Source organism: Danio rerio, chromosome 9 (assembly GCF_049306965.1).
Source record: "Danio rerio strain Tuebingen ecotype United States chromosome 9, GRCz12tu, whole genome shotgun sequence".
Classification (NCBI taxonomy): domain Eukaryota; kingdom Metazoa; phylum Chordata; class Actinopteri; order Cypriniformes; family Danionidae; genus Danio; species Danio rerio.
In genome coordinates, this window is record NC_133184.1 from 30810676 (window position 1) to 30834937 (window position 24262).

The window sequence follows — 24262 nt, forward strand, 5'->3', positions numbered from 1 at the left end:
ATTCAGATAAAGCTTACATGGCACTGATTATGTGAGAGAATGTGACTGGACAACGACAGAAAGCAACTAAAGACAATTAACCTATATTCAAGTATACAGATATTTGATAAACACATTTACATGACTTGATTGGATTTTTCTATTTTTCTAAATCTCCATTTTTTCCAGGCCTGGAAAATGTCATGTGAAAATTCCATGACTTTTTTCAGATTTTACAAGATCGTATGAAACCTGTTTTAAAGCACATCAAGATTTTTGTGTGTTTAAAAACATTTAATAGATATCTAAACACAGAAATATTGGCTTAAACAAGGCTAAATTTAGGCTGTCAGTGAAAAAAGACTAGTCCTTAAATAAAAATGAATGAATGCATATGTGAAGTCTAGATCTTCAGTGAAAGCCCAAATTTAGTCTGGTTATTTTATATGCCTGGTTTTAGTCAAGACATCTAGTGTGTGTTTGGATGTCTATTAGATGCTTGCAGGATGATGTCAGTAGCATATGATGAGGTGTGACTGGCTCTTCACAAACCAGTGAATCTGTCATTTGAAAACTGCTCTTTTCTGTGTGTGCAACTACAATGAGTGGGATGTGTGTGAGAGATATTTTAGAACAGTCTGAAATCAATATGACGAACAACGATGCATTCTGTGAGTTAAAAAATAAAGTCTAGGGTCAAAAGGTTTTAAGTTTTGGCATTTGTAAACTCAGCATTTCACATAGAGAAAAGATTTCGATTTAAATTTGGTGTGCAGATGTATTCAGTTATTCATTTCTTCCATTTTCACATGCAAGGTGATTTGGAAGTAAATAATGCTAAACTATACATTGCTAAGCCGAGAATGAATATCTAATGTGGAAACATGAGTACTTAGCTGTCCTATGAGCATTGTTGTTACTGAACAACATAAATCATGATATGAAGTTGTGTCCATGTGATTAACGAATACTTAAACGCCTCCTTATGGCTGAAGAGAGTAGATAAGCACTTTATAAAATGTTTTTAAGTAAGAAATTCTTCTTATAATGTTACCAAATTGCCTTTTAACAACCACATACAGTGCTCAGGATATATAAGTAGATCTGGAATCTGGAGCTTATCTAACAAAAAAACTCATGATAACTGTCCAAAAATTAGTACACCCTAATTTATGGAATAGAAAAATATTAAATACAAGATTAATAAAAGAGTAAAAATCAAGAGAAGAAAAATTGTGTTGAAATTTTGTAGGCGATTTTTGTTGGCGACTAAAATATTATTTTAATAAAAAAATCTGTTTAATAAATCTGTTTTGTATAAATGCTCCAAAATGCAGCCTATACTCACTGAGAAATTAATTAAAATATTTATTTTCAAAATGGGGTGTCAATTATGCTGAGCACTGTAAGTTGAGATCACTTTATTTTGATGGTTCCCTTTATAGATTTAATTGACTAACATTGCCACCACATGTCAAGCAGCAGTCATTAGAACAGTCTAACATCTGCTAACAATTTTAATGTTCCCTCAACAGAGAGTATATTTAATATAAGTAGCTATGAAAATACAACTTCTCAATTTTTTCTACTAGTGCTATCATTAACCTACTGTAACAGTCTATTAATACTTTAAGTCAATTAACAAAAGTAATAATAACATGCTAATATATGTTTTGTTAAAAAGGCAAAAAATAAAAGATTCAAGATACTGTGCAGTGAAAAAAGTAATTTTAAACAAGAATATAGTAGGTTGACAGAACACTAATGTATGCTCACACATACAAATAGATGACGCTAACAACACTAAGTTAAAGGATTTTTTCAACCAAAAACCCCACCATGCAGGGCCTGCAGAAATCTTATCTGACATGCAAATGATAATTTTATTCCTAATCAATTCAATCACACATTAATGACTCCTTCAAGTAGAATATTGCCCAAAAATCCACCATCTGTTAAGTGGGAGTTTGGGAAAAAATGGAAATGTGCCTTTACGGATTGCAACATATGAATCATCGTTAGCCTGATTTTGCTCTCATTATACACCTGGCTTTTGTTATCCATCCATCCATGAATCAATCCATGCATAATAGCCAGAGTAGTTTGAATATGATTAATCTAAAATCACTATGTTCTCTGCACATCAGCAATGAGAAAAAGCACAACAACTTTCATCATTTTCACATTTTACACAATCTTTCATTGTGTAAAAATATGCAAAGCTGAATGAAACAGTGTGAAATATAATCATCATCTCAGTGTCTGAGTACTGTAGATCAGCATGGATTGGAGTTAAGGGTTGGTTTTGTACTTTTATGTATTTTCTGAGGTAAAATGTATTGTTTTAAAGTTTGAATCATCTCTTTAAAGCTAAGCACAGCTATTTGCATGCAGCGTGTGTGTGTCTTCCAAGAAGAAGTCCAGCTGTGCTGTCTGGTGTAAATTAGAAAAAAAAAAAAAAACACAGACGTCATGTTGGGACAGCTTTATCCTTCTCTATAGAATCTGCCTGATGTGCACAAAGAGATAAGTGAACAGTTGTATATACACAATTAAATCTCTCAGCAGTATGGAGAACCTTATGTCTTTCCCTTGCTATTGATAGGGTACACTTCCTGAACAAAAAATCATTGCCTCTAGCTTTGATCACAGCACACATTTAATGTGGCATTGTGCTTCAATGTGCTTCTGCAATGCCACAATATTTATTTCCAACTATTCTTTTTTAAAATCTTATATTTATGATAGGAAATTCATAACTGATGTGCAAAGTCTTCATCAGCCCATTCCTAAGACTCTCAATTGGGTTAAGATCTGGACTCTTTGGTGCTCAATCCTTATGTAAAATATGTCTTATTCTCCCTGAACTGCAATCATGGAATAACCTGTTCATTCAGTACTCTCATGAGGCCAGCTGACCTCATTATTTGGCCCATATCATTGCTTAACCTATACTGTCAGTATAAAACAAAGCAGCGAGTTTGACCGTGAGCTACTGATCTGCAACTTTCTTTATAATAGATTCTTTCATCTTCAACAGAAAAAAAAAAATCAAACCAATAAAATGTTTTAACCATTTGAACTTTACATTTTAATTTTAAGAAAAAGTATCTCATTTTCAGAAAAAAAGAGACCTGCATTTAGTGCTATTAGATGCTGTTTAAGGGCTGCATGATGGCACAGTGGTTGTTTGCATGGGTTTCGGTATAGGTGAATTGGGTAGGTTAAATTGTCCATAGTGTATGTAAATGAAATAGTGTGTTTGGTTGTTTCACAGTGATGGGTTGCAGCTGGAAGGCTATCCACTGTGTAAAACATATGCTGGATAAGTTACCGGTTCATTCCGCTGTGGTGACCTCAGATCAATAAAGTGACTAAGCCAAAAAGAAAATGAATGAATGAAAGAAAGATGCATATAAATATAGCATTAATGCCACCTTATGTACACTAACACATTAAGCCTTGATCAGTGGATTCACTCTACCCAGCAACCATTTTTTGTTTTTTAAAAGTTGTCTAATAGTTGTCTAACAGACGTCTATAAATGGTTGTCTTGGCTATAACAAGGCTAAATTTAGGCTGTCTGTAAAAATCTATGACGTCTAAGAATAGGCCAAAACTAGATTAGTCTTCAAATAAAGAGAATTGAATGACTATTGTTGGGGAATTCATTGTGTCTTGATAAATTTCTGATGAATTTATTACTCTCATTTATATGCTTATTTGAGTGATTTCAGTATTATTATTATCTATTGTATTATTACCCATACCAGCGGCATTATTATGAGGTATGTGTGCTTTGGTAAATGAAAAAGTAATTCTGTGTAAATGCAGTGAGAGATGAGAAGATAAACAAGAACAGCAGCTTTAATGTCACAATGAGGGTAGATTTATGGATGCAAGGCCATAAAGACACCTGAGTTCTGTTATTTAAATCATGATAAGGCACCTGCACGTGTGCCCACACTCATTTGTACTGATATCTAAAAATTTATGAGTACCTATGAACTTCAGCTGAACTTACAGTTGACAGCTCAGTGGACAGTGAACAAGATATATTGTTGAGCATTGTTTTTTGGCTGAGTCATCACTTCTGAAACAGGAAGGAAAGACCTTAACTGGACATGGGTAAGACCCCTGAAAGACCCTGAGATTCTATTGGTGGCAGGCAACTGAGAGATTTAAGATCCCATTAGCAGAGAAGCTGATGGAGGTGTGTAATGTTTCAATTTGGCTGGAGTATTAAGACACAGAAATGTATTTAAACTGTGTGCAAGCATATGTTCAGCAGACACCTGACCGACCTGTCTTTGTTGTTACTGATGCTGTAACAATAAACTGCTTTGCCTAAAGACTTCCGAGATCTCTGACTTTGTCATTTTTTTGAAAAGTTTGACTTAGAGACTTAGAATATTTTGCAGACCAGAAACAATTTCTTCCACAACACTACACATATAAAGTCTGTCTATTTGATGACTAGTCTAGTTTTGGGCTATTCTTTGATGTCTATTAGATTTTCACTAACAGCCCAAATTTAGCCTTGTTTTAGCCAAGCTGTCTACATTTAGATGTCTAACAAACACTAAATTGTTTGCTGGGTAATGAGTCATTTCAAAAGCAATGAGTTTTTAAATTCTGGATGTTCACAAGAAATTTCTGCACTCAGATTTCGCAACCCATCTAGTTTGGCACACAAACTACTGTCAACAGCTGACTTCCTCCATAATTTTTGTAATGTTACCTTGCCTGAAGGTATAAAACAGTGATAGATGATACACAGTGTAATCAAGAAATAGGAGCACAGAAGTGTGCTCTTTGAACTATACTGTAGGTACAGTAGTCTGTATTTGTAGGCCCTTTCTCATGGAGCATGATAAAACAAGCAATGCAAATCAAAACAAAACAGTAAATTCCTATATGATGCCATTCACACTAAGCACGACTGGTCATGGCATGACAAATTGAAGATTTTCCACATGCCTGGAGCTTCTGCAGTTGCACAAAAAGCCGAAAGTGGTGATAATAAAGCACAGAATCTGTTCTAAAAAAGTAATTTACTGCTGTATATACGTTTAATGGACAAGGTAAAGGAAAATATTAACAAAAAATACAAAAATAGTAAAATTGTTGTGTGCTGTAGGCATTCGGTGGTTTCGTGACGGTTGTAAAAGCAAAGTTTGATTGCCGTTTGCTTGACGTTATCACATAACGTTCACTGCGACAGGTCCTTTGTCTGGTCTCTGCCTGCTCAACCCTGTCAAATGTCCTGGCCCCAGTCAATATGCCAGAAAACAACAAACACTGTCACTTTCCTATCTGCACAGTCATAGCCCTTTAGAAAGATTTTTTGATATTGTGGTCCTGTAGAGAACCATCTGGAGTCAGAGAAAGTGTTCGCCCTGCTCACAGAGTGGCATGATGGCATCATCTAGGTGAGTGGATATGGACAAAACATCATTGAAAACTGCAGAAACCTCATGCTGACGCGAAGGAAATTATTCTGTGCACATCTAGTGTGTAACATTACTTTGTATACTTAGCTGTAATATATTTTACTACAATTTCACAACATTTCTGCTATTTTTAAAGAGAATACAGAGGAAATGAATGTACGGAGACCGGCAACAAGATTAGAGTATGCTGTCAGTCAGATTTAAAGGGAAAGTTCACTCAAAAAAAAGTAGAATTTGACATCTACATTTATTTAAAGCCACTTACAAATCAAGACTACAACAAATCATTCATAAAGAGCCCAATAAACACAAGTAATTGAATTACAAAGTTTCAAACATGGTTTAGAATAGTCTAAGCAACAAACAGGTGGAATAAAAAAAAAAGTAAGTGCATGGAGTATTTGCTTTCACTAGTGCTCATTAAGAGAATAGATTTTAGCTGTTCAGCATTCTGAAAGGGTTTAAGAAAATTATTCCAGCAGCAAGGAAAAGAAAACAGAAGTTTTGGGAAAGTGACTTTGTACCTCTCTGTGCCAGCGAAGAGACATACAGCAAAATGTTTTTTTTTTTTTTTTTTTTGCACCAGGAACTACAGGAAGTATACTTTTAGCTCTGAAGTATCATGAGTTGACCAACATTGAATTTCAACAAAATTAACAACTGGAGGATGGATGGAACTGTTTGTTTTCATTTTGGGATTTATAACATCAGAGATTAAACAAGTTATGGAACTGAAAGAGACTTAATCACATGTGACAACTTGTACAGCACCACCGCTTTTCAAAGAGACTAAGAAAAATAACTTACTGCTAACATTAGCTTTTAAAATGGGTATAACTTCAAAATACCAAGATGGTGCTTCCTATTACATACATTAGCCCAATCAGCATGCACTTATGAAACTGGAGTTCCTATTGTGCTGGTTTAGACCCTATTTTAAAGAAGCTACTTTAGTTCACTTGAAAGGAGTTCCTATAACTCCTAATCATTCCCAGTTCATACAGTGCAAAAATGCCAAAAAAACAAAAAAAAAAGCAGGTACTCACAACAATAGTTGTATAAACTATAAAAACATTCCTCAAGCACTGAAAAACATCATGTCTGCAAAAATGTTGTAAACAATTTATGTGTTGAATTTAAATTTTGAAAAATTTAATTTAGTAATGTTCAACTTAATTTGTTTGTTTAATTTTAGCCCAAATAAATTGTTTATAACTGATTAAAGTAAAAAAAAAAAAAATTCAATCCAAGGAATCATCTTTGAACCATTGTAAAAGCCTCCATGAAGAGAGGTTTAGGCCCAATCCCAATTCTTTTCTGTTCCCCTTCCCTTTCCCCTTGGCCCTTACAACTGAGGGTTAAGGGCAAGGGCTTTAAAATTGACCCCTATGAAATGAGACAGCACTACAGCACCTGCACACATCATCATATCTCATCACGATCTCATTTGAGATCAGACAATCACGACTGCTGTAGTTATTCCAGCTGTGTTATTTTTTGGTATTTATCTTCAGGAAATCATTGAAGGCATTTATCATGTTATTATAACGATTTAATGTGGCAAAAGGATCATAACTGTACTGTGTATTTACACAGTGGCCATATTCATTAATGTAAACACCGCAAAACAACATTAACATTATAACAGACTTTTTTATTTATAGGCTAAATGAACCACTAAAGAGCACACTTTCAAGTGTTTGTTCTCGAGGGACACTGTCAGATTTTTTGGACTATGCACTACTTACTGTAGGCTCTTTCTTTACCGTTGGAGTGGAAGAGGAAACCACTAAATATTATTATTATTTTTTGGTGAAAGGCCAAAGCCACACTATGAGTTCCACGAATGGCTGCCAAGACCGCAGCTCCATGCTCCAGACCCACTGCAATCCCATGATCCAGTCCACCGCAGCTCCATGCTCCAGGCCCTACGCAACTCCATGCTCCAGACCCGCTGCAGTCCCATGATCCAGGGCCACCGCAGTTCCATGCTCCAGGCCATCTACAGCTCCACTCTCCAGGCCTTTCACAGCTCCATGATCCAGGGCCACTGCAGCTCCACACACCAGGCCCTCTGGAGCTCCACTCTCCAGGCTTTCCAAGCCCCACACTCCAGGCCCTCCTAAGCTCCATGCTTCAGGTATGCCTCCGCTGCATGGTCCTGGCCCTCCAACCCTCCCCCTGTTCCGCCTCTGGTTCACATCCCGCCTGAACAGTATTAGGAGTGTCTGGAGGTCACTCCTCAGAGGGAGGCTCTGTCACGATCACCAGCAATCGTAATTTCATAGATCGCTGGATCTTACACACAATCACATCTGGACTACAAATCCGCAATCGTTGGACTACGTTTTTATACATGCACTGCTCACAAACACATGCTTCTTCATTCTAACTTATTACACTCGTACAGTACCACTGGAGGATTGTCAGAGACTGATTACACACAATATTTAAGCAGTACACACACTCACTCACATTGCAGAGTCTTGTTTACAAAAAGTGACATCACAACATGGTTTCCTTGCCTTGTCTGTCACTCCCCAGTGTTACACAGACACTGTAAAAATCTCATTCTCAGACACTAGACTTTTCTGACAGGGTATTTGATTGCTACTTAGTGTCAGAATGTTGTGGGACTGCTGTACAGAACTGATTATGGATTATAGATTGCAAAATTTAGCTGTTTTTTTTTTTTTTTTTAAAGCATGACGGTGAAACACCAACGTGGTTATGAATATATTAAAACACATGTTTGTTTGTCGTAAAAATTTGTAATAATGACAAAAAAATACAAATTTGTGCATCTCTTTACTTCCGGGATCAGCAATACTGCCGTTGTGGCAGGTGTATTCCTGAAAATTTTTTTACCCCTTGGTTTCGAGTGTGGTCCTGAAAAATCTTTGTTCGATGGGCTGTTCACCCCTTCCCCTTAGCCCTACGCCTTCAAGCTAAAGAGAATTGGGACAGCCCTACCCTTTGATTTGAATGCACAAAACAAGGGGTAGGGGTAAGGGGGAGGGCTAAGGGGTAGAATTGGGATTGGGCCTAATTGTGGGCTCTCTTGGACACATTGAAGAGCAGCTGTGCCGGTGTCCAGAATGTACATCTGGATGGCCAAAGCCTTGGGAGGTTGTTAGAGAAGCAGGAAATGCCATCATATATGATTAGATGCATTGACTTGCGTCATTCTGGGAAAAGAACGGACATTTGGCTCAACCACTTCAATGAGATGGTTCAGCATCTGTTGATCCAACACTCTCACAGCTCTCGATGATGGACTATCAGAAATACATCATCGGTGACCCTCTCTGCCACCTGGATGGCAGAAGATTGGCCAGAGAGCAGCAGGCCAGCTGTGAAAGCTGGAGAATTACAGAAACTATGATCTCACATGACCAGCCATCAAATTGCTGGACCACACAGATATCACTGTGGATTTGCTGAGGGTAATCTAAATGCAGGGTTACAAAAGATCAGTATGCAGTTTTCACAAAACGCTACTGGTTTTAGAGTGATATTTTTCAGCTGCCTGAAAAGGTTTAAAAATGTGATTACCATCACAGAAAAGTGGGGTTTGGAAACATTACTTTCAGAACAAATCACATGAGAGTCATTCGGATAATTAGGAAATATAACTGAATGTAAGTAAATGAAAGCGTTTTTGACCTTGCATGCATATTAACATATTAATTGTTTGGAACTCCTCCAAAAAACACCAAAATACATTTTAACACATAACAGGACTTTAAACTATTTATATAACGCACATATTTAAATGCAAGAACATATTTTAAATGAACACAATGATTGAGAAAGGAGAAGTAAGGTTAACATGTGGGCACCCCACTGAGATGCTTCAGTTTCTGCTAACGGTGCCCAGGTCTGAATCATGTTATTGTCTGCATCCAATAATTGGCAGGACTGGCAGAAGCACACACATACACGTTGTAATTATGGTAATGTTATTGCCAGTTTTTCTGACATTTGCCTTTGCCAAAGAGCTTTTCATCTTGGCATGTTGTATGACAGGAAAGAGAAAAAGTTCAGGCAAAGTCTCCCTCCTCAGGCAAATTTGCCTTAGTCTTTGAACTGATTCCCAGGCTGCCTCTTGGTTATCATGCAGTGTTTATTAGTTCTCCGCGTCACTTTTACTCACCCCAATGGCTGTCAGAATGGGAACCTGGTAGATCCATTTGATGTTTCCCGCACTCAGCTCCCAGCATCTGCACAGATAACGACAGATCGAACAGATAAATGAACCGGCACACATGGATTATAATGCAGGAGAAATTTTAAAAGGCGCAGAGTGAGATGGTGGGAGAACAGCTCAAACACTTGCAGTCCTAGAGGCAGATCCTAACACTGTAATGATATACTGTACTTCACGGAACATTTAGTATAAATCAGAAGGATGGAGTTTAGTCTCTATGGCTCTGCTTTTAGCCAATGACCCCCTCTTTCTCTTTGAGAAAGCTCCGGCAGTTTATCCAACTCATTTCCACTGGTTTGCCACCAATTTGTTACGGCACTCTTAATCCCATTAGAGTTGTTTACTATGATGTGCAGCTGAATGGATAATCTGCCGATCAAAGAACATGGTTTGTAAATAGGATATACTGTAAGCATGCATAGTGATACTGAATTCATGGCAAGTCAGACGGAAAACTGAAGAGTCATATGAACATCAATTATAATTATGCAGAGAATATTAAATTCTTTTATATTTGCCTCATTTAAAAACGACTGCAAGGCAAGTCACCGTTAGTAAACAGGGTATTTAAATACTGTATCCAGTAGTTTTCACCATACTTTCTAAGTTTATTTTAAAGTCCTTAGTTTTAGTATTATATTATTTATTAAGAAATTTGTAGTTTTCTAAAATGTTTTGTTAAAATATGCAAATGAAGCAATATTTAATTTAAATAAACATGTTTTTTATTAAACATGTGGGCATCTCTTTTTATCACTCCGCAATTTAGAAATAAATCTATACTTATATCTATACTACAGTATATGTTTGTAGAGTAAAATGTAAATAATCAAGTAAATTATGTATGAACATATCTCCTTTGTAAATCTTTCAGAATATAGATATAAATAAAACTAAAGTCTGGTCTACATAAGTGCTGATGGCTCAGTTTAGGGAAAAAAAAAACTATTTAGAGAAAATGTTCTTTAAAAATTAACACAATGGACAAATTGTGACAGAATAAATGCCTAAAAGTGTATCTTGGACATTTTCTTTACATTAGTCTGAAAGTCTCAAAAATTAAAATGTGCATGAAAAAAAAAAAAACAGTTTTGCCTGGAAGGTCTTGATTTATATGAGAGATTGGGGAAGTGTGTCGTGTGATAGTCCATTCTACAAAGGACTCAAGGAAGGAGTCCTGTTGTTTCTTATATAGTATATGCAATCTAACAAGGACTCATTAAAATGAGAATGAGTCACTGGCTTTTATATAACAATAGTAAATAAAACAAGCTTCACAGCGGAAAGACATCAAGAGGGGAACACTGAAGAACCATATTTGCACATAGATGAGCGATGCCACCCACCACCAGAAATAATCTGACAATTCTAACCAGTTGAGTGTGAATAAACCTGGTAAACAGAATCTTCATATATGATTTATTTTGGCTGTTATGCAATGTTATGAGAGGCAGTATGCTACAGTGAAAATACAGAAACTTGCTCATGTCATTTCAACAAGTGAAAATGAATTTATATATGTATTAAAAAAAAAAAAAAAAAAAAAAATATATATATATTATATATATATATATATATATATATATATATATATATATATATATATATATATATATATATATATATATATATATATATATATATATAAACATATGCTGTGTAAAACATGCTGGATGGGTTAATGGTTAATTCCGCTGAGGCGATCCCTGAATAATAAAGGGACTAAGGCAAAAAAAAAAAAAAAAAAAAAATATATATATATATATATATATATATATATATATATATATATATATATATATATATATATATATATATATATATATATATATATATATTTATTTATTTATTTATATATTTATATATATATATTTAAATGAATGAATAAATACACTTGCTCGACGGCCACTTTAGGGACACCTGTCTTTCTGCTCGTCAATACAAATTTCTAATCAGCCAATCACATGGCAGCAACTCAACGCATTTAGGCATGTAGAATTTATCAAGAGTTCTGCAGTTCAAACTGAGCATCAGAATAGGGAAGAAAGGTGATTTAAGTGAATTTAATTTTGCCATGGTTATTGATGCCAGACGGGCTGGTCTGAGTATTTCAGCAACTGCTGATCTACTGGGATTTTCAGGCACAAACATCTCTAAAGTTTACATAGATGGTCTGAAAAAGAGAAAATATCCAGTTGCCACTCCTGTCGGCTAAGAAAAGTAAAACTGAGGTTACAATTCACACAGGCTCACCAGATTTTGGCAGAAGAAGGGTAAAAAACCATTGCCTAGTCTGATGAGTTTCGATTTCTGCAGCAAATTCGGTGGTAGGGTCAAAACATGAAGGCATGGATCCTTCCTTCCTTGTATCAAGTGTTCAGGCTGCTGGTGGTGGTGTAATGGTGTGGCGAATATTTTCTTGGGACACTTCAGGCCCATAAGTACCAATTGAGCATTGTGTCAACGCCACATCCCTTTATGACCACAGTGTACCCATGTTCTGATGGCTACTACCAGCAGGATAAAGCACAAATCATGACTGGTTTTTTGAACATAACAATGAGTTCACTGTACTCAAATGGCCTCCACAGTTACCAGATCTCAATCCAATAGAGCACCTTTGGGAAGTGGTGGAATGGCAAATTCACATCATGGATGTGCAGCTGACAAATCTGCAGCAACTTCATGATGCTATTATGTCAGTATGGACCAAAATCTCGAAGGAATATTTCCAGTACCTTGTTGAATCTACGCCACGAGGAATTAAGGCAAAAGGGGTCCAACACAGTGCTAGTAAGGTGTACCTAATAAAGTGGTCGATAAGTGTACTAACCAATCTTAAAGATCATTTATTTGACATTAAAAATCAATTATTTAACAACATTTTCAGAGAATTTGCTTGTTTGCATCTGTTAATTTTAGTTGTACAAGAAAATTGGTTAATTTATTAATTAATTGTTTTGAACATCCCCATAATAATAATATATATATATATATATATTGGAGTATATATAATATACATAACATGAAGAATAATTATAATAATAAAATACAAAAACAAATTTAATTATTAATTAGATTTAAATGTCAGGCTGAACAGGTTTAATAGTTCCAATAGTAGTGTTCAACTGCAGAAATGTAATAATCACATGAAAACCAGTGACTGACTCATCCTATGAATTTTATTGTATATCATTATTAACAACAGTAACAAGCTAGTTACACAGCTTCACTTTAGATGATGATATTTTGTTGAGCAAAATTTACAGAGAAGTTTAGAAATAGCAAAAAGACAGCATCTTGTTATCTTAACTACCTATTGCCTTTTGTCAAGGAACAATATAATCTGTTGCAAAAAGCATTTGTTTTCGGCTTAGAACAAGTTGGAGGTTAAAACCCTTCCTAAAAGATTTGGAGATACTTGTTCATGCTTTAAATACCCTGTAACTGGACTATTGCAACTCCCTCTGTGTTGAGATCTGACAGCGGTAATTATCTTGTCTGCAGCTTGTAGAGATTGCTGTACAAAGGCTTGTTTTTTTTAAAGCATCACATTACTACAGTGTATTGCCTTTCCACTGGCTGCTGGTTAAGTTTAGAAACAATTATATGATATTCATATTGTTTCATAACATATTTCTAACATTTTAGTGTGCTCAGCTATAAAGGGAGCAGAGATCTACGATTCAAACATTGTTGACAGTTTCTTGGTCTAGGAAGAAGTCAAAGGGCGATCAAGCTTTTCAATAGCTGTGGAAATGTCTTTTCTGTAAACAGCAGGCTACAGAAACTTAGGCTTTTAAGTTTTTGTTGTAAAATGATCTCTTAATCATAGAATTTGAAAAAGAGGTTTGTAAATAACGAACAAACATTCTTTCAAATTTGATCTCCGTTTATTTTGGTGGAGTGGCAGTGCATGTGGGGGATGGGAAATTCATTTTCCTATTTTCTCCTTCTTTTCTTTATTCATTCATTACATTTTCTTCTCAGCTTAGTCCCTTGATTGATCTGGGGTCACCAAAGCGGAATGAACCGCCAACTTATCCTGCATATGTTTTACGCAGCGGATGCCCTTCCAGCTGCAACCCATCTCTGGAAAAGCCTCTTTTCTTTATTAAAAAATAAACATTAAAAGCCCTATATATGAATGATTAATAACCCATTATATGAATAATTAGTCATGACAGCATATGTTTTTAGTTTATTGTAACTTAACTAAGCTAATCATGTGTTAACTTAATTTTATAACTTATGCAAGCAGTTTTACATAATATAAGTTCAATGAACTCATAAGGTTTATTTGATTCAGCTTAAAAATTTAAGGCAACCAGGATTTTTTAAAGTGTAGTTGGTAAAGTGAGCTTATACATTTAAAATGATTATTGCTGCTTGTTCAAATGACTTATTTAAAATGAACAAAAACAATACATTCTTGGGATTTTTTGGGATAACTTAATTTTTTTTAATGATCAATCCACTTTGATTTAAGTTAACTTAATAGATTTGAGTTGGGACAACATGAATGAATTGTGTGGAAGCCTGCAATTTTAAAATGTATAGTACAAATCAGCTAAACATTAAATTGGGTTTCATCTTCTTTTGTTTGTATTTAAAACAATTTAGTTATTTAACAAAATATGTGTTTAGTTTATTATTTTGACAGTACCTGGAGAGATTCCCCAAAAAAAAAAATGAATACTTTCACAATTGCTATATCTCTCTGGTTCAACACATCCTTCATTCATTTGTTTCAATTCCATTTATAATTTTTCACTCACATAATAGCCAACCCATTTCAGTTATGGTTAAACCCCTACGCTGTAAAAAGTGTAATGACAAAATGTCAAGACAACAAATATTTTCAACTAAATTTTTTAAGTTATATAAAGTTTAACCTAATATTTTTAATCAGTTTGATTTATGTAAGTTGAGATGACTAGAAGGTTTTTTGATCAAACTACAAAAAAAAATTGAAGGCAGCAATATGCTTTTTACAGTGTAGGTCATAACAGTTTATTATTATAAACAGCTTTGATTTTGGAGCATGATTTAAAATCGAGTAAAAACAAAATGCAAAATAACTCAGTGGCGAAGCAGTGACGCATTAGGTAGTGCTGTCGCCTCACAGCAAGAAGGTCACTGGTTCGAGCCTCGGCTCAGTTGGCGTTTCTGTGTGGAGTTTGCATGTTCTCCCTGTGTTCGCGTGGGTTTCCTCTAGGTGCTCCGGTTTCCCCCACAGTCCAAAGACATGCGGTACAGGTAAATTGGGTAGGCTAAATTGTCCGTTGTGTATGAGTGTGTGTGTGAATGTGTGTGTGGAAGTTTCCCAGAGATGGGTTGCGGCTGGAAGGGCATCCGCTGTGTAAAAACTTGCTGGATAAGTTGGTGGTTGATTCCGCTGTGGTGAAAAAAATGACATTTGCTGTGTGCTACTTTTTTTAAAATGAGCTAAAACAACACAATTCTTATGTGTTTTTGTGACAAATTAATTGTTTTATGTTCAGTCAACTTAAATTTGTGAATAAATAATAAAAGCCAACTTAATTCAAATTGATTGTGTGGAACCCAGCAATTTTAACAGTCTACACTGTAAAAAATGCTGGGTTCAACAAAATTAAAGCATGTGAAAAACATTACCTCAAAGATCCCAGTGGACCCCTTTGAATCCTAAATCCTGTGTTGTTAAACTCAACAGTAGATGATTTGCTCTAATGTGGGCCTATTAAGCTTCATTTGAGCAGATACTCTGGAAAAATAGCTTATTTGAAGATGAGATGGGTTGCGGCTGGAAGGGCATGGGCTGCGTAAAAACGTGATGGATAAGTTGGCGGTTCATTCCCCTGTGGCGACCCCAGATTAATAAAGGTACTGAGCCGAAAAGAAAATAAATGAATGAATGAAAGTTTTAGAAGTTGTCAGGTAATCAGGTTATCTGTAAGTAAAAAATGAGTAAATACAGGTTATAATATGTGAAAAAAAAACCTAAAAATAAAATTAAATAAATTTAAAATCTCTACTCTCTTTTCTATGTGCACTATTTGGTAGTTGGCATTATGAGTCATATTATTAACAGTGGCATTTGAGAAATTTAATACACCACAAAAAAAATTCATTAGAACTATTTCGGAGCTTCTGTTTATAATCGCTAAATGCCCTAAAATTACTATATGCCTCCTCAACTGTAAGTTGCTTGGGACAAAATTGTAAAATTTAGAAAAACATACGTGCTATTTTGTGAACTGAAGCTATAAAATTGATTATTTTATGTGTGTTTACCATAATTATTTAATTTGTGTGTGTGGAGATATTGTAAATGTTACGGTGCTAATTAAATAAAAGTTGAAGAAGAAGTTAAGAGCCAGTGCACAGATCTGCTCTATACTGATAGTTCCCCTTCGGTTGGGGAACTTCAGTGCCATGAATGGGAGGATTCGGATCAGAAGCCGCTTATCTGGAGAGTATTGAACGGGCCAATGAATGAAATTAATTGGCAGCGTAAGCTTGCGCAGGTGTGCGACATCTGCAATTATCTCAGCATATAAGCACACCTGAAGCCAGCAGACGCCATCCTTTTCGCTTCAGAACCTTTCTGAGTGAGTCGATGAGGGTTCCTCTTGCTGATCAGCACTTCAGAGCGAACGAGTGTGTCTCCCGGTCCAGAGTGGGTCTTCGCGGTGGCAGACGGTCGAGCTGGGTTACTCCCTTGCCTGCGGTTCTTTGGGTCCGGTCCTCCAGAGCGGTGCGTATAGTTGCAACTTTCCTAAAAGAGCAACACAGTCGTGCAGCACGTCCTTTTCAGGATGGCGCTCCGACTGTGCGTTTCTGGATGCGGGGGTTTCCTGTCTCCGGATGATGGACACGATCACTGCATTGCATGTTTGGGGGTCCAGCATGTTAATGCGGTGCTCGCGGGCGGTTCATGTCGTCATTGCGATGCCATGACCGTTGCACAGCTAAGATCGCGGCTAACTTTCGCAAGAGAGCGAGCCACCCCAGTTGCCTCCTGCTCTAAAAAAGCAGCGGGCGCTCGGGCAGATCTGAGGGTTTCAGCGGGAGCTAATCCGCCGCCCACGGGCTCGCGGACCTCTCGCTCCTCACGGCGCTCCATCCAAGCTTCGGGTGGTGAGAGTGATCCGTCTAACCAGATGGTAGCTCTCACACTCGCTGACACCGGAGATCAGATGTCCTCCGCGGCATCGGAGGGTGGGCTTTCACTGTCCGACGAAGATCCGGACCCGCTCGCCCCCTCCGGGCAGGTGAGCGCTGTCAAATCGGATCCTGAAGCGGACATGTTAGCCGTGCTTTCCCGGGCTGCTTCGGCCGTGGGGTTGGAGATGGTTTATCCCCCAGCTCCGCGGCCGGACCGACTAGATGGGTGCTACGTAGAGGACCAGAAGGCGAAGCCTTCGAAGCCTCTCGTCCCCTTCTTCCCGGAAGTGCACAGTAGGCTCACGCAGTCCTGGAGGGCACCTTTCTCTGCCCGTGCTGCGAGTGCCTCCGCCCTCACCGCCCTTGACGGCGGAGCTGCCAGGGGGTATGAGGCGATCCCGTCAGTGGAGCGCGCTATCGCGGTCAATCTTTGTCCGCGCGGCGCCTCTACGTGGCGGGGTTTGCCCCGCCTCCCGTCCAAAGCCTGTAGGTTGTCTGCCTCCCTCGGAGCCAGAGCTTATAAGGCTGCGGGCCAGGCTGCTTCTGCTTTGCACGCGATGGCCACCTACCAGCGCTACCAAGCGCAGGCGCTGGCCGAGCTGCACGAGGGCGGGTCCAACCCAAGCTTATTACATGAGCTGCGCACCGCGACCGACTATGCTCTTCGGACTACTAAGTCCGCCGCGTGTGCGCTGGGGAGGACGATGTCCACACTTGTGGTTCAGGAACGCCACCTCTGGCTAAACCTGGCCGATATGCGCGACGTTGACAAAGTTCGCTTTCTTGACTCGCCCATATCCCAGGCTGGCCTGTTCGGTGACACCGTCGGTGAATTCACCCAGGAATTCAAGGCGGTGAAAGAGCAGTCGGATGCGATGGGCAATGTCATCTATCGGCGTGGCCGTAAGCCCGCTCCGCCCGCCGAGCCATCCACCTCCGCTGTTCCTCGCCGAGGGCGCCCACCAACGAGTGCTGCCCCGCCCCCGCCTGCGCCTCCGGCCAAGCGGGCGCGGCGTTCACCTCGAAAGCAGGCAGCCCCTCCTGCCCAGGGCGCCGTTAAGTCCGGTAAACGGACCGCGAAGCGTCCCTGAGACAGGCCATCCGGAGAAGAGGAAACTTGCTCTTTCCCCGCTGGAGGGCGGGGCCCCGATAACAACGGTACTTTTCAGTGCCACCAAAACATCAGTAAAAGAGCACTTTTTCCCTTCCCCGGATGTGACTGCACGAGTTCTGCCAGTCCGGGACGCGCTGCCTTCCGGCTCGCAGACTCTACGTGCTTCGCCAGTGGCTCACGAGCGCTGGGGGGACGGTCTCCCTTTCCTCAGCCCTCCAGCCCCCTCTCCGGAGTCAGGGTGCGGAGCCAGAGCGAATCGCTCTCCTCCAGCTCTTCCGCGGGACCCTCGTGCTTCCCGGATCAGCACACCCACTCCGCGCTGCCCCACCGCTGGTACGTCAGCGATTGTAGCGATAACTCCATTAGCGAGGGCTCTGCCTGCCTGGTTAGCGCGGGCCAGCCCCTCGCGGTGGCTCATACGCACAATCAGACTCGGTTACGCGATTCAGTTCGCGAAACGGCCCCCCAAGTTTACGGGCGTGTATTTCTCCAGGGTCAACCCCCTGTCCGCCCCTGTCTTGCGAGAGGAGATTGCTGCCCTCCTGGCGAAGGGTGCAATCGAGCCGGTTCCTCCAGCCGAGATGGAGAGTGGGTTTTACAGCCCATACTTCATCGTACCCAAAAAGAGCGGTGGGTCACGGCCAATCCTAGATCTGCGCGTTTTGAACCGCTGTCTGCACAAGCTGCCGTTCAGAATGCTCACGCAGAGGCGCATTCTCCAATGCGTTCGTCCTCGGGATTGGTTTGCAGCCATAGACCTGAAGGACGCGTATTTCCATGTCTCCATTCTTCCACGCCACCGCCAATTTCTGCGGTTTGCGTTCGAGGGTCGAGCGTGGCAGTACAAGGTCCTCCCCTTCGGGCTCTCTCTGTCTCCGCGGGTCTTCACCAAACTCGCGGAGGGTGCCCTAGCGCCCCTTCGGCTCGCGGGCATTCGCATACTCAATTATCTCGACGACTGGCTGATTTTAGCCCACTCGCGGGAGCAATTGATTATGCACAGGGACAAGGTGCTTCGGCATCTCCGCCTACTGGGGCTTCAGGTCAACCGAGAAAAGAGCAAACTCGCCCCCGTGCAGAGGATTTCTTTTCTCGGGATGGAGCTGGACTCGATCACCATGGTAGCGCACCTCTCCGAGGAACGCGCTCGCCTGTTGCTGAACTGTCTGAGGGAGCTCGACAGCAAACTAGTGGTCCCACTGAAGTTCTTTCAGAGGCTCCTGGGGCATATGGCATCCGCAGCCGCCGTCACGCCGCTCGGGTTGCTCCATATGAGACCACTTCAGCACTGGCTTCACGATCGGGTCCCCAGACGCGCATGGCACGCGGGCACACACCGGGTCTTGGTTACTGCGCTGTGTCGCCGCGCCCTCAGCCCTTGGAACGACCCCTCGTTCCTACAGGCCGGTGTGCCTCTAGGACAGGCGTCCAGCCATGTTGTTGTTTCAACAGACGCTTCCAACACGGGTTGGGGGGCCGTGTGTCGCGGGCATGCGGCTGCGGGCCTCTGGAAGGGTGCCCAGCTGCATTGGCATATCAATCGCCTAGAGCTGTTGGCAGTGTTCCTCGCTCTCCACCGCTTTTTACCGGTGCTGGAGCGGCAACACGTGCTGGTCAGGACGGACAGTATGGCGGCGGCGGCGTATATCAACCGCATGGGGGGTATGCGCTCTCGCCGCATGTCTCAGCTCGCCCGCCGTCTGCTCCTCTGGAGTCACCCGCGGCTGAAATCGCTGCGCGCCATTCACGTCCCAGGCACGCTCAATCGTGCAGCCGATGCGCTCTCACGACAGCTGTTACGCCCTGGAGAATGGAGACTCCACCCCGAGTCTGTTCAGCTGATATGGGCGCGATTCGGGGAGGCCCAGATCGATCTGTTTGCTTCCCCCGAGAACGCTCACTGCCAGTTGTTTTTTTCCCTGACCGAGGGCTCTCTCGGCACGGATGCACTGGCCCACAGCTGGCCTCGGGGCATGCGCAAGTATGCGTTTCCCCCAGTGAGCCTGCTCGCGCAGTTTCTGTGCAAGGTCAGGGAGGACGAGGAACAGGTTCTGCTAGTTGCGCCCCTTTGGCCCAACCGGACCTGGATATCAGAGCTCTCACTCCTCGCGACGGCCCTCCCCTGGCGGATCCCTTTGAGAGAGGACCTACTCTCTCAGGGACAGGGCACCATCTGGCACCCTCGCCCAGATCTTTGGAACCTCCACGTGTGGTCCCTAGACGCGAGGAAGACTTAGGTAACCTACCGACTGCGGTGGTTAATACCATCACTCAGGCTAGAGCCCCCTCCACGAGGCGCGCCTACGCCCTGAAGTGGAGTCTATTCTCTGAATGGTGCGTCTCTCGCAGAGAAGACCCCCGAAATTGCCAGATTAGTGTTGTGCTCTCTTTCCTTCAAGAGAAGTTGGACAGCAGGCTGTCGCCCTCCACTCTCAAGGTTTACGTGGCCGCCATCTCCGCTTATCATAGCGCGGTAGCTGGCGGCACCGTGGGAAAGCATAACCTGGTCATCCAGTTCCTTAGGGGTGCTAGGCGAATTAATCCATCTCGCCCCCCTCTCATGCCCTCTTGGGATCTCGCCCTCGTTCTCACGAGTCTGCGATCCGATCCCTTTGAGCCACTCGAATCAGTATCTCTAAGATTTCTGTCCCTGAAGACAGCTCTGCTGGTTGCGTTGGCCTCCATCAAGAGGGTCGGGGACCTGGAGGCATTTTCGGTCAGTGACTCGTGCCTGGAATTCGGGCCGGATTACTCTCACGTCATCCTGAGACCCCGCCCCGGTTATGTGCCCAAGGTTCCTACCACCCCCTTTAGAGATCAGGTAGTGAACCTGCAAGCGCTGCCCCCGGAGGAGGCAGACCCAGCCCTTTCTTTAATTTGTCCAGTTCGCGCTCTGCGCATTTATGTGGACCGTACTCAGAATTTTAGATCATCTGAGCAGCTCTTTGTCTGTTATGGCGGTCGGCAGCAGGGAAGTGCCGTATCAAAACAAAGATTATCCCACTGGATTGTGGATGCCATTTCACTCGCTTATTCGAGTCGAGGTCAGCCGTGTCCCCCGGGAGTTCGTGCACACTCCACTCGGAGCGTTGCATCCTCTTGGGCGCGTGCACGCGGCGCCTCTCTAACAGACATCTGTAGAGCTGCGGGCTGGGCGACACCCAACACATTTGCAAGGTTTTACAATCTGCGAGTGGAGCCGGTTTCCTCAAGGGTATTAGGTAACTCTTTGGTGATTGAGGAGACAACTCGGTAGGGTGTTGATACACGCTTGCGGCGCCATTCTCCCTAACACGGAGGTACGTGCGCCTTTTTTATCTGTCAGTAAAGTTCCCCGTCAGGTGAGCCCTGCAGATTCCTCCGTGGCCCCCAGCACTGACTCAGCGGAGGAGTCACTTGCTGGCCCACTACGTTGTAGGTCTGCCCGCTGGTCAGCCCGCGTTTTGGGTATAGGTGCCTGCTATGCGTGATCCCCACTAGGCGATCCCATATGCTTATTCCGCCACGGTTAAGTCCCCCCCCCTGGGTGGACCCGTGTCTTCCCTCTCCGCTAACCACTCTTTTGCTATGCGTACTCCCCCTTTTTAGGGCTAGTCCATAGGTAAATTCTGCCATCTATCCCCCCCTTGGGTAACGGATGGCCTCCGCAGCGTCCTCCCTATCGGGATTGCACGCTTCCCAACGTACTGTCGTATTTCCTAGAATTATCTAGATGCTCACGACTTCCCAAAAAATATATCTAAATCCGTAAAACTTCTGTTGAAGTAGGATAAATTAGGGCCAGGGACACGTTGGAGGACCGCGCCCCCCATGATGTGGGTGCGTCACGCTTGCTTGACTATCTCCTCATCGGGGGTGTTGGTAAGGTGCAGTCATTATGGCGCTTTCCATATTCTCCCATTCATGGCACTGAAGTTCCCCAACCGAAGGGGAACGTTCGAGGTTACAGAAGTAACCCTTCGTTCCCCGAGGAGGGGAACGGAAGTGCCATATTCCGTCGCCATAATGACTGTCCCTTAGCTGTTTGAAAGTCTCTTCAGCTTAAAAGGATGGCGTCTGCTGGCTTCAGGTGTGCTTATATGCTGAGATAATTGCAGATGTCGCACACCTGCGCAAGCTTACGCTGCCAATTAATTTCATTCATTGGCCCGTTCAATACTCTCCAGATAAGCGGCTTCTGATCCGAATCCTCCCATTCATGGCACTTCCGTTCCCCTCCTCGGGGAACGAAGGGTTACTTCTGTAACCTCGAACGATTTCTGAGCAGCTGCTGAAACGATGGTTTAATATTCATTAAGTTTCCCAATTACTGTGTTAAATGACCCGTTTCACTTTGACCATTAACATGCCAACACCAGAATATTAAACAAAATCTATACTTTTAGAGATCTATCTCTAACAATTCGTTTTAACACATGTCTGAGGGCATCAGTTCATAACATCAGCTCTCCATAAGCTGAAAGAAATCATTAGCCCTGAAGGTGGAATTGTAATTCTTTCTCTAATATTTCCCTAGTGATGTTGAAAAATGTTCACAATATTTTTAATTGTATTTTTTCTCATAGAGAAAGTCTTATTTAATTTGGCTAAAATAAAAGCAGTTGTTAATTTTTAAAAGCAATTTTTAAGCTCAAAATTATTAGATTTTCTTTATGATTGGCTACAGAACAACCTACTGTTGTCCAATAACTTGCCAAATTAACCTGACTAACCTAGTTAAGCCTTTAAATTGCACTTTAAGCTGAATACTAATATCCTGGAAAAAAAAAAAAACTAAATATTATGTATTATCAATTATCAATTACTAAAATTAGTTAACAGAAATTAGTTATCAAGTTTAAAAAATGTGTTGAAAAAATGTTCTCTCCATTAAACAGCACTTGAGAACTACCTGAAAAAAAGTGTGCTTAATACTGTACATATATTATTTATTTGCTAAAATAAAAGTTATTTTTACTTTTTGCATTAAACACTTTCAATCTATTCTCTACATTTGCTACTTATAAATATTGTAACGTTGTTACTAGTTTTGGTAATATTTGCCACTTATAAATACTGAATATATAAATATTCAGATGTATATGTAGACAACATTTGGTTTGCAAGCTATACCATACAGTATATGGAATACCAAAGAGCTATGTAGTAAACGTGCTCATTGGCATGCAGGGTATATGTTTAATCAGTATGCACATTCTTTCATGACCTCAGTATTGTCAGTCTACCGCTTTCCAACAGGAATGCAGATCAAAATGGCTCAAGAACACCTGTAATCTTTTTCACATTACCGAAGGGAACATCTTCTGGTCTTTCAGAGCCATTAACTCAGCATCACTTACAAATCACAAATGTCAGGACGTTTGACAGCTCTGCGGTCTCACTACCCACCTTCCTTAAACTAATGTTTCATTTATATTTCACTCCAGTGGAAAAAAGATAATTTAAGCTGGCTATTTTTGAATTTATACAAAGAATAACGAGGAACTTAATTAAAATTAAATATAAATCTTTAAAATGCTTGTTCGTCCTTAAAAGTCTATTATTATTCACATTTTGTATTTTAAACACGATCAGCATTTACGGTATTTTAGATGAGCTTACTGAGAGTACTTGTAACAAGCTTTTGCTCATTAATAATTTAAACTTCTATTATGCGCATGTGACAAGCAAAGACTGAGCTTTGCATATTTTTATAGCTCGGATGCAATTATAGATTGTCCAACAGTTAGCTAGTAAATAATTTGATCAGTCAAACAGTGTTCCATGTGAAAAGGACTTTTATTTTACACAGCCAGTGAAAGCAGCTACAAATGAAAGCGTGGAAAAGCACTAAAGCACAGCGTGTGATTGGAGTGAGGTTTCAATTTCTTGTTCAATTTAAAGAGAAACTCTGCTCTGAAACAATGCTGAAACGAGAAAAAGCATCAGCACTCTGATTCCTCCGAACCAATTACTAAAAGAAAAATAATAGCTTCAGAACTCCACAACTCTAATTGGTTTAAAATAAAAAAAATGAGAGGAAAGTTGCTGAATAAACATAAAATATAGAACATACTGTATATTAGATGAAGATCATCCTTACAATAGCATGTTGTTTTCTTCAAATGGACAGAGTTCATTTCCCCAAACAAAGCTGCTGTAAATTAATTTAATTTAACATGACAAATTGTCTTTCCTCTGTTGAAATCGATTAGGCCTTTTTATTTTTTGACAAATGACCTTTTAAGAGTTCACACTAAGATATTGTTTGACAACTGTTAGCAGGTTTGGCATGTTGTCCTGGGAGAAAACCCTGAGCTCGGAGATAGTTATGCCCAGGGCTCCCGCCAGGTCCATAGAGCATGTGAGGGGAGTACG

General features: G+C 40.9%; 1 protein-coding gene across 6 annotated transcripts in view; it reads right to left on the bottom strand.

The window, feature by feature from the left end:
- pth2ra (parathyroid hormone 2 receptor a) overlaps positions 1-24262 on the bottom strand; it is a 199896-nt gene that overhangs the window by 15883 nt on the left and 159751 nt on the right. For all 6 annotated transcript variants that reach the window (XM_073911588.1, XM_073911590.1, NM_131377.1 and 3 more), the window contains 1 exon segment: positions 9589-9655. In XM_073911588.1, coding sequence (XP_073767689.1) covers positions 9589-9655 — 67 coding nt within the window.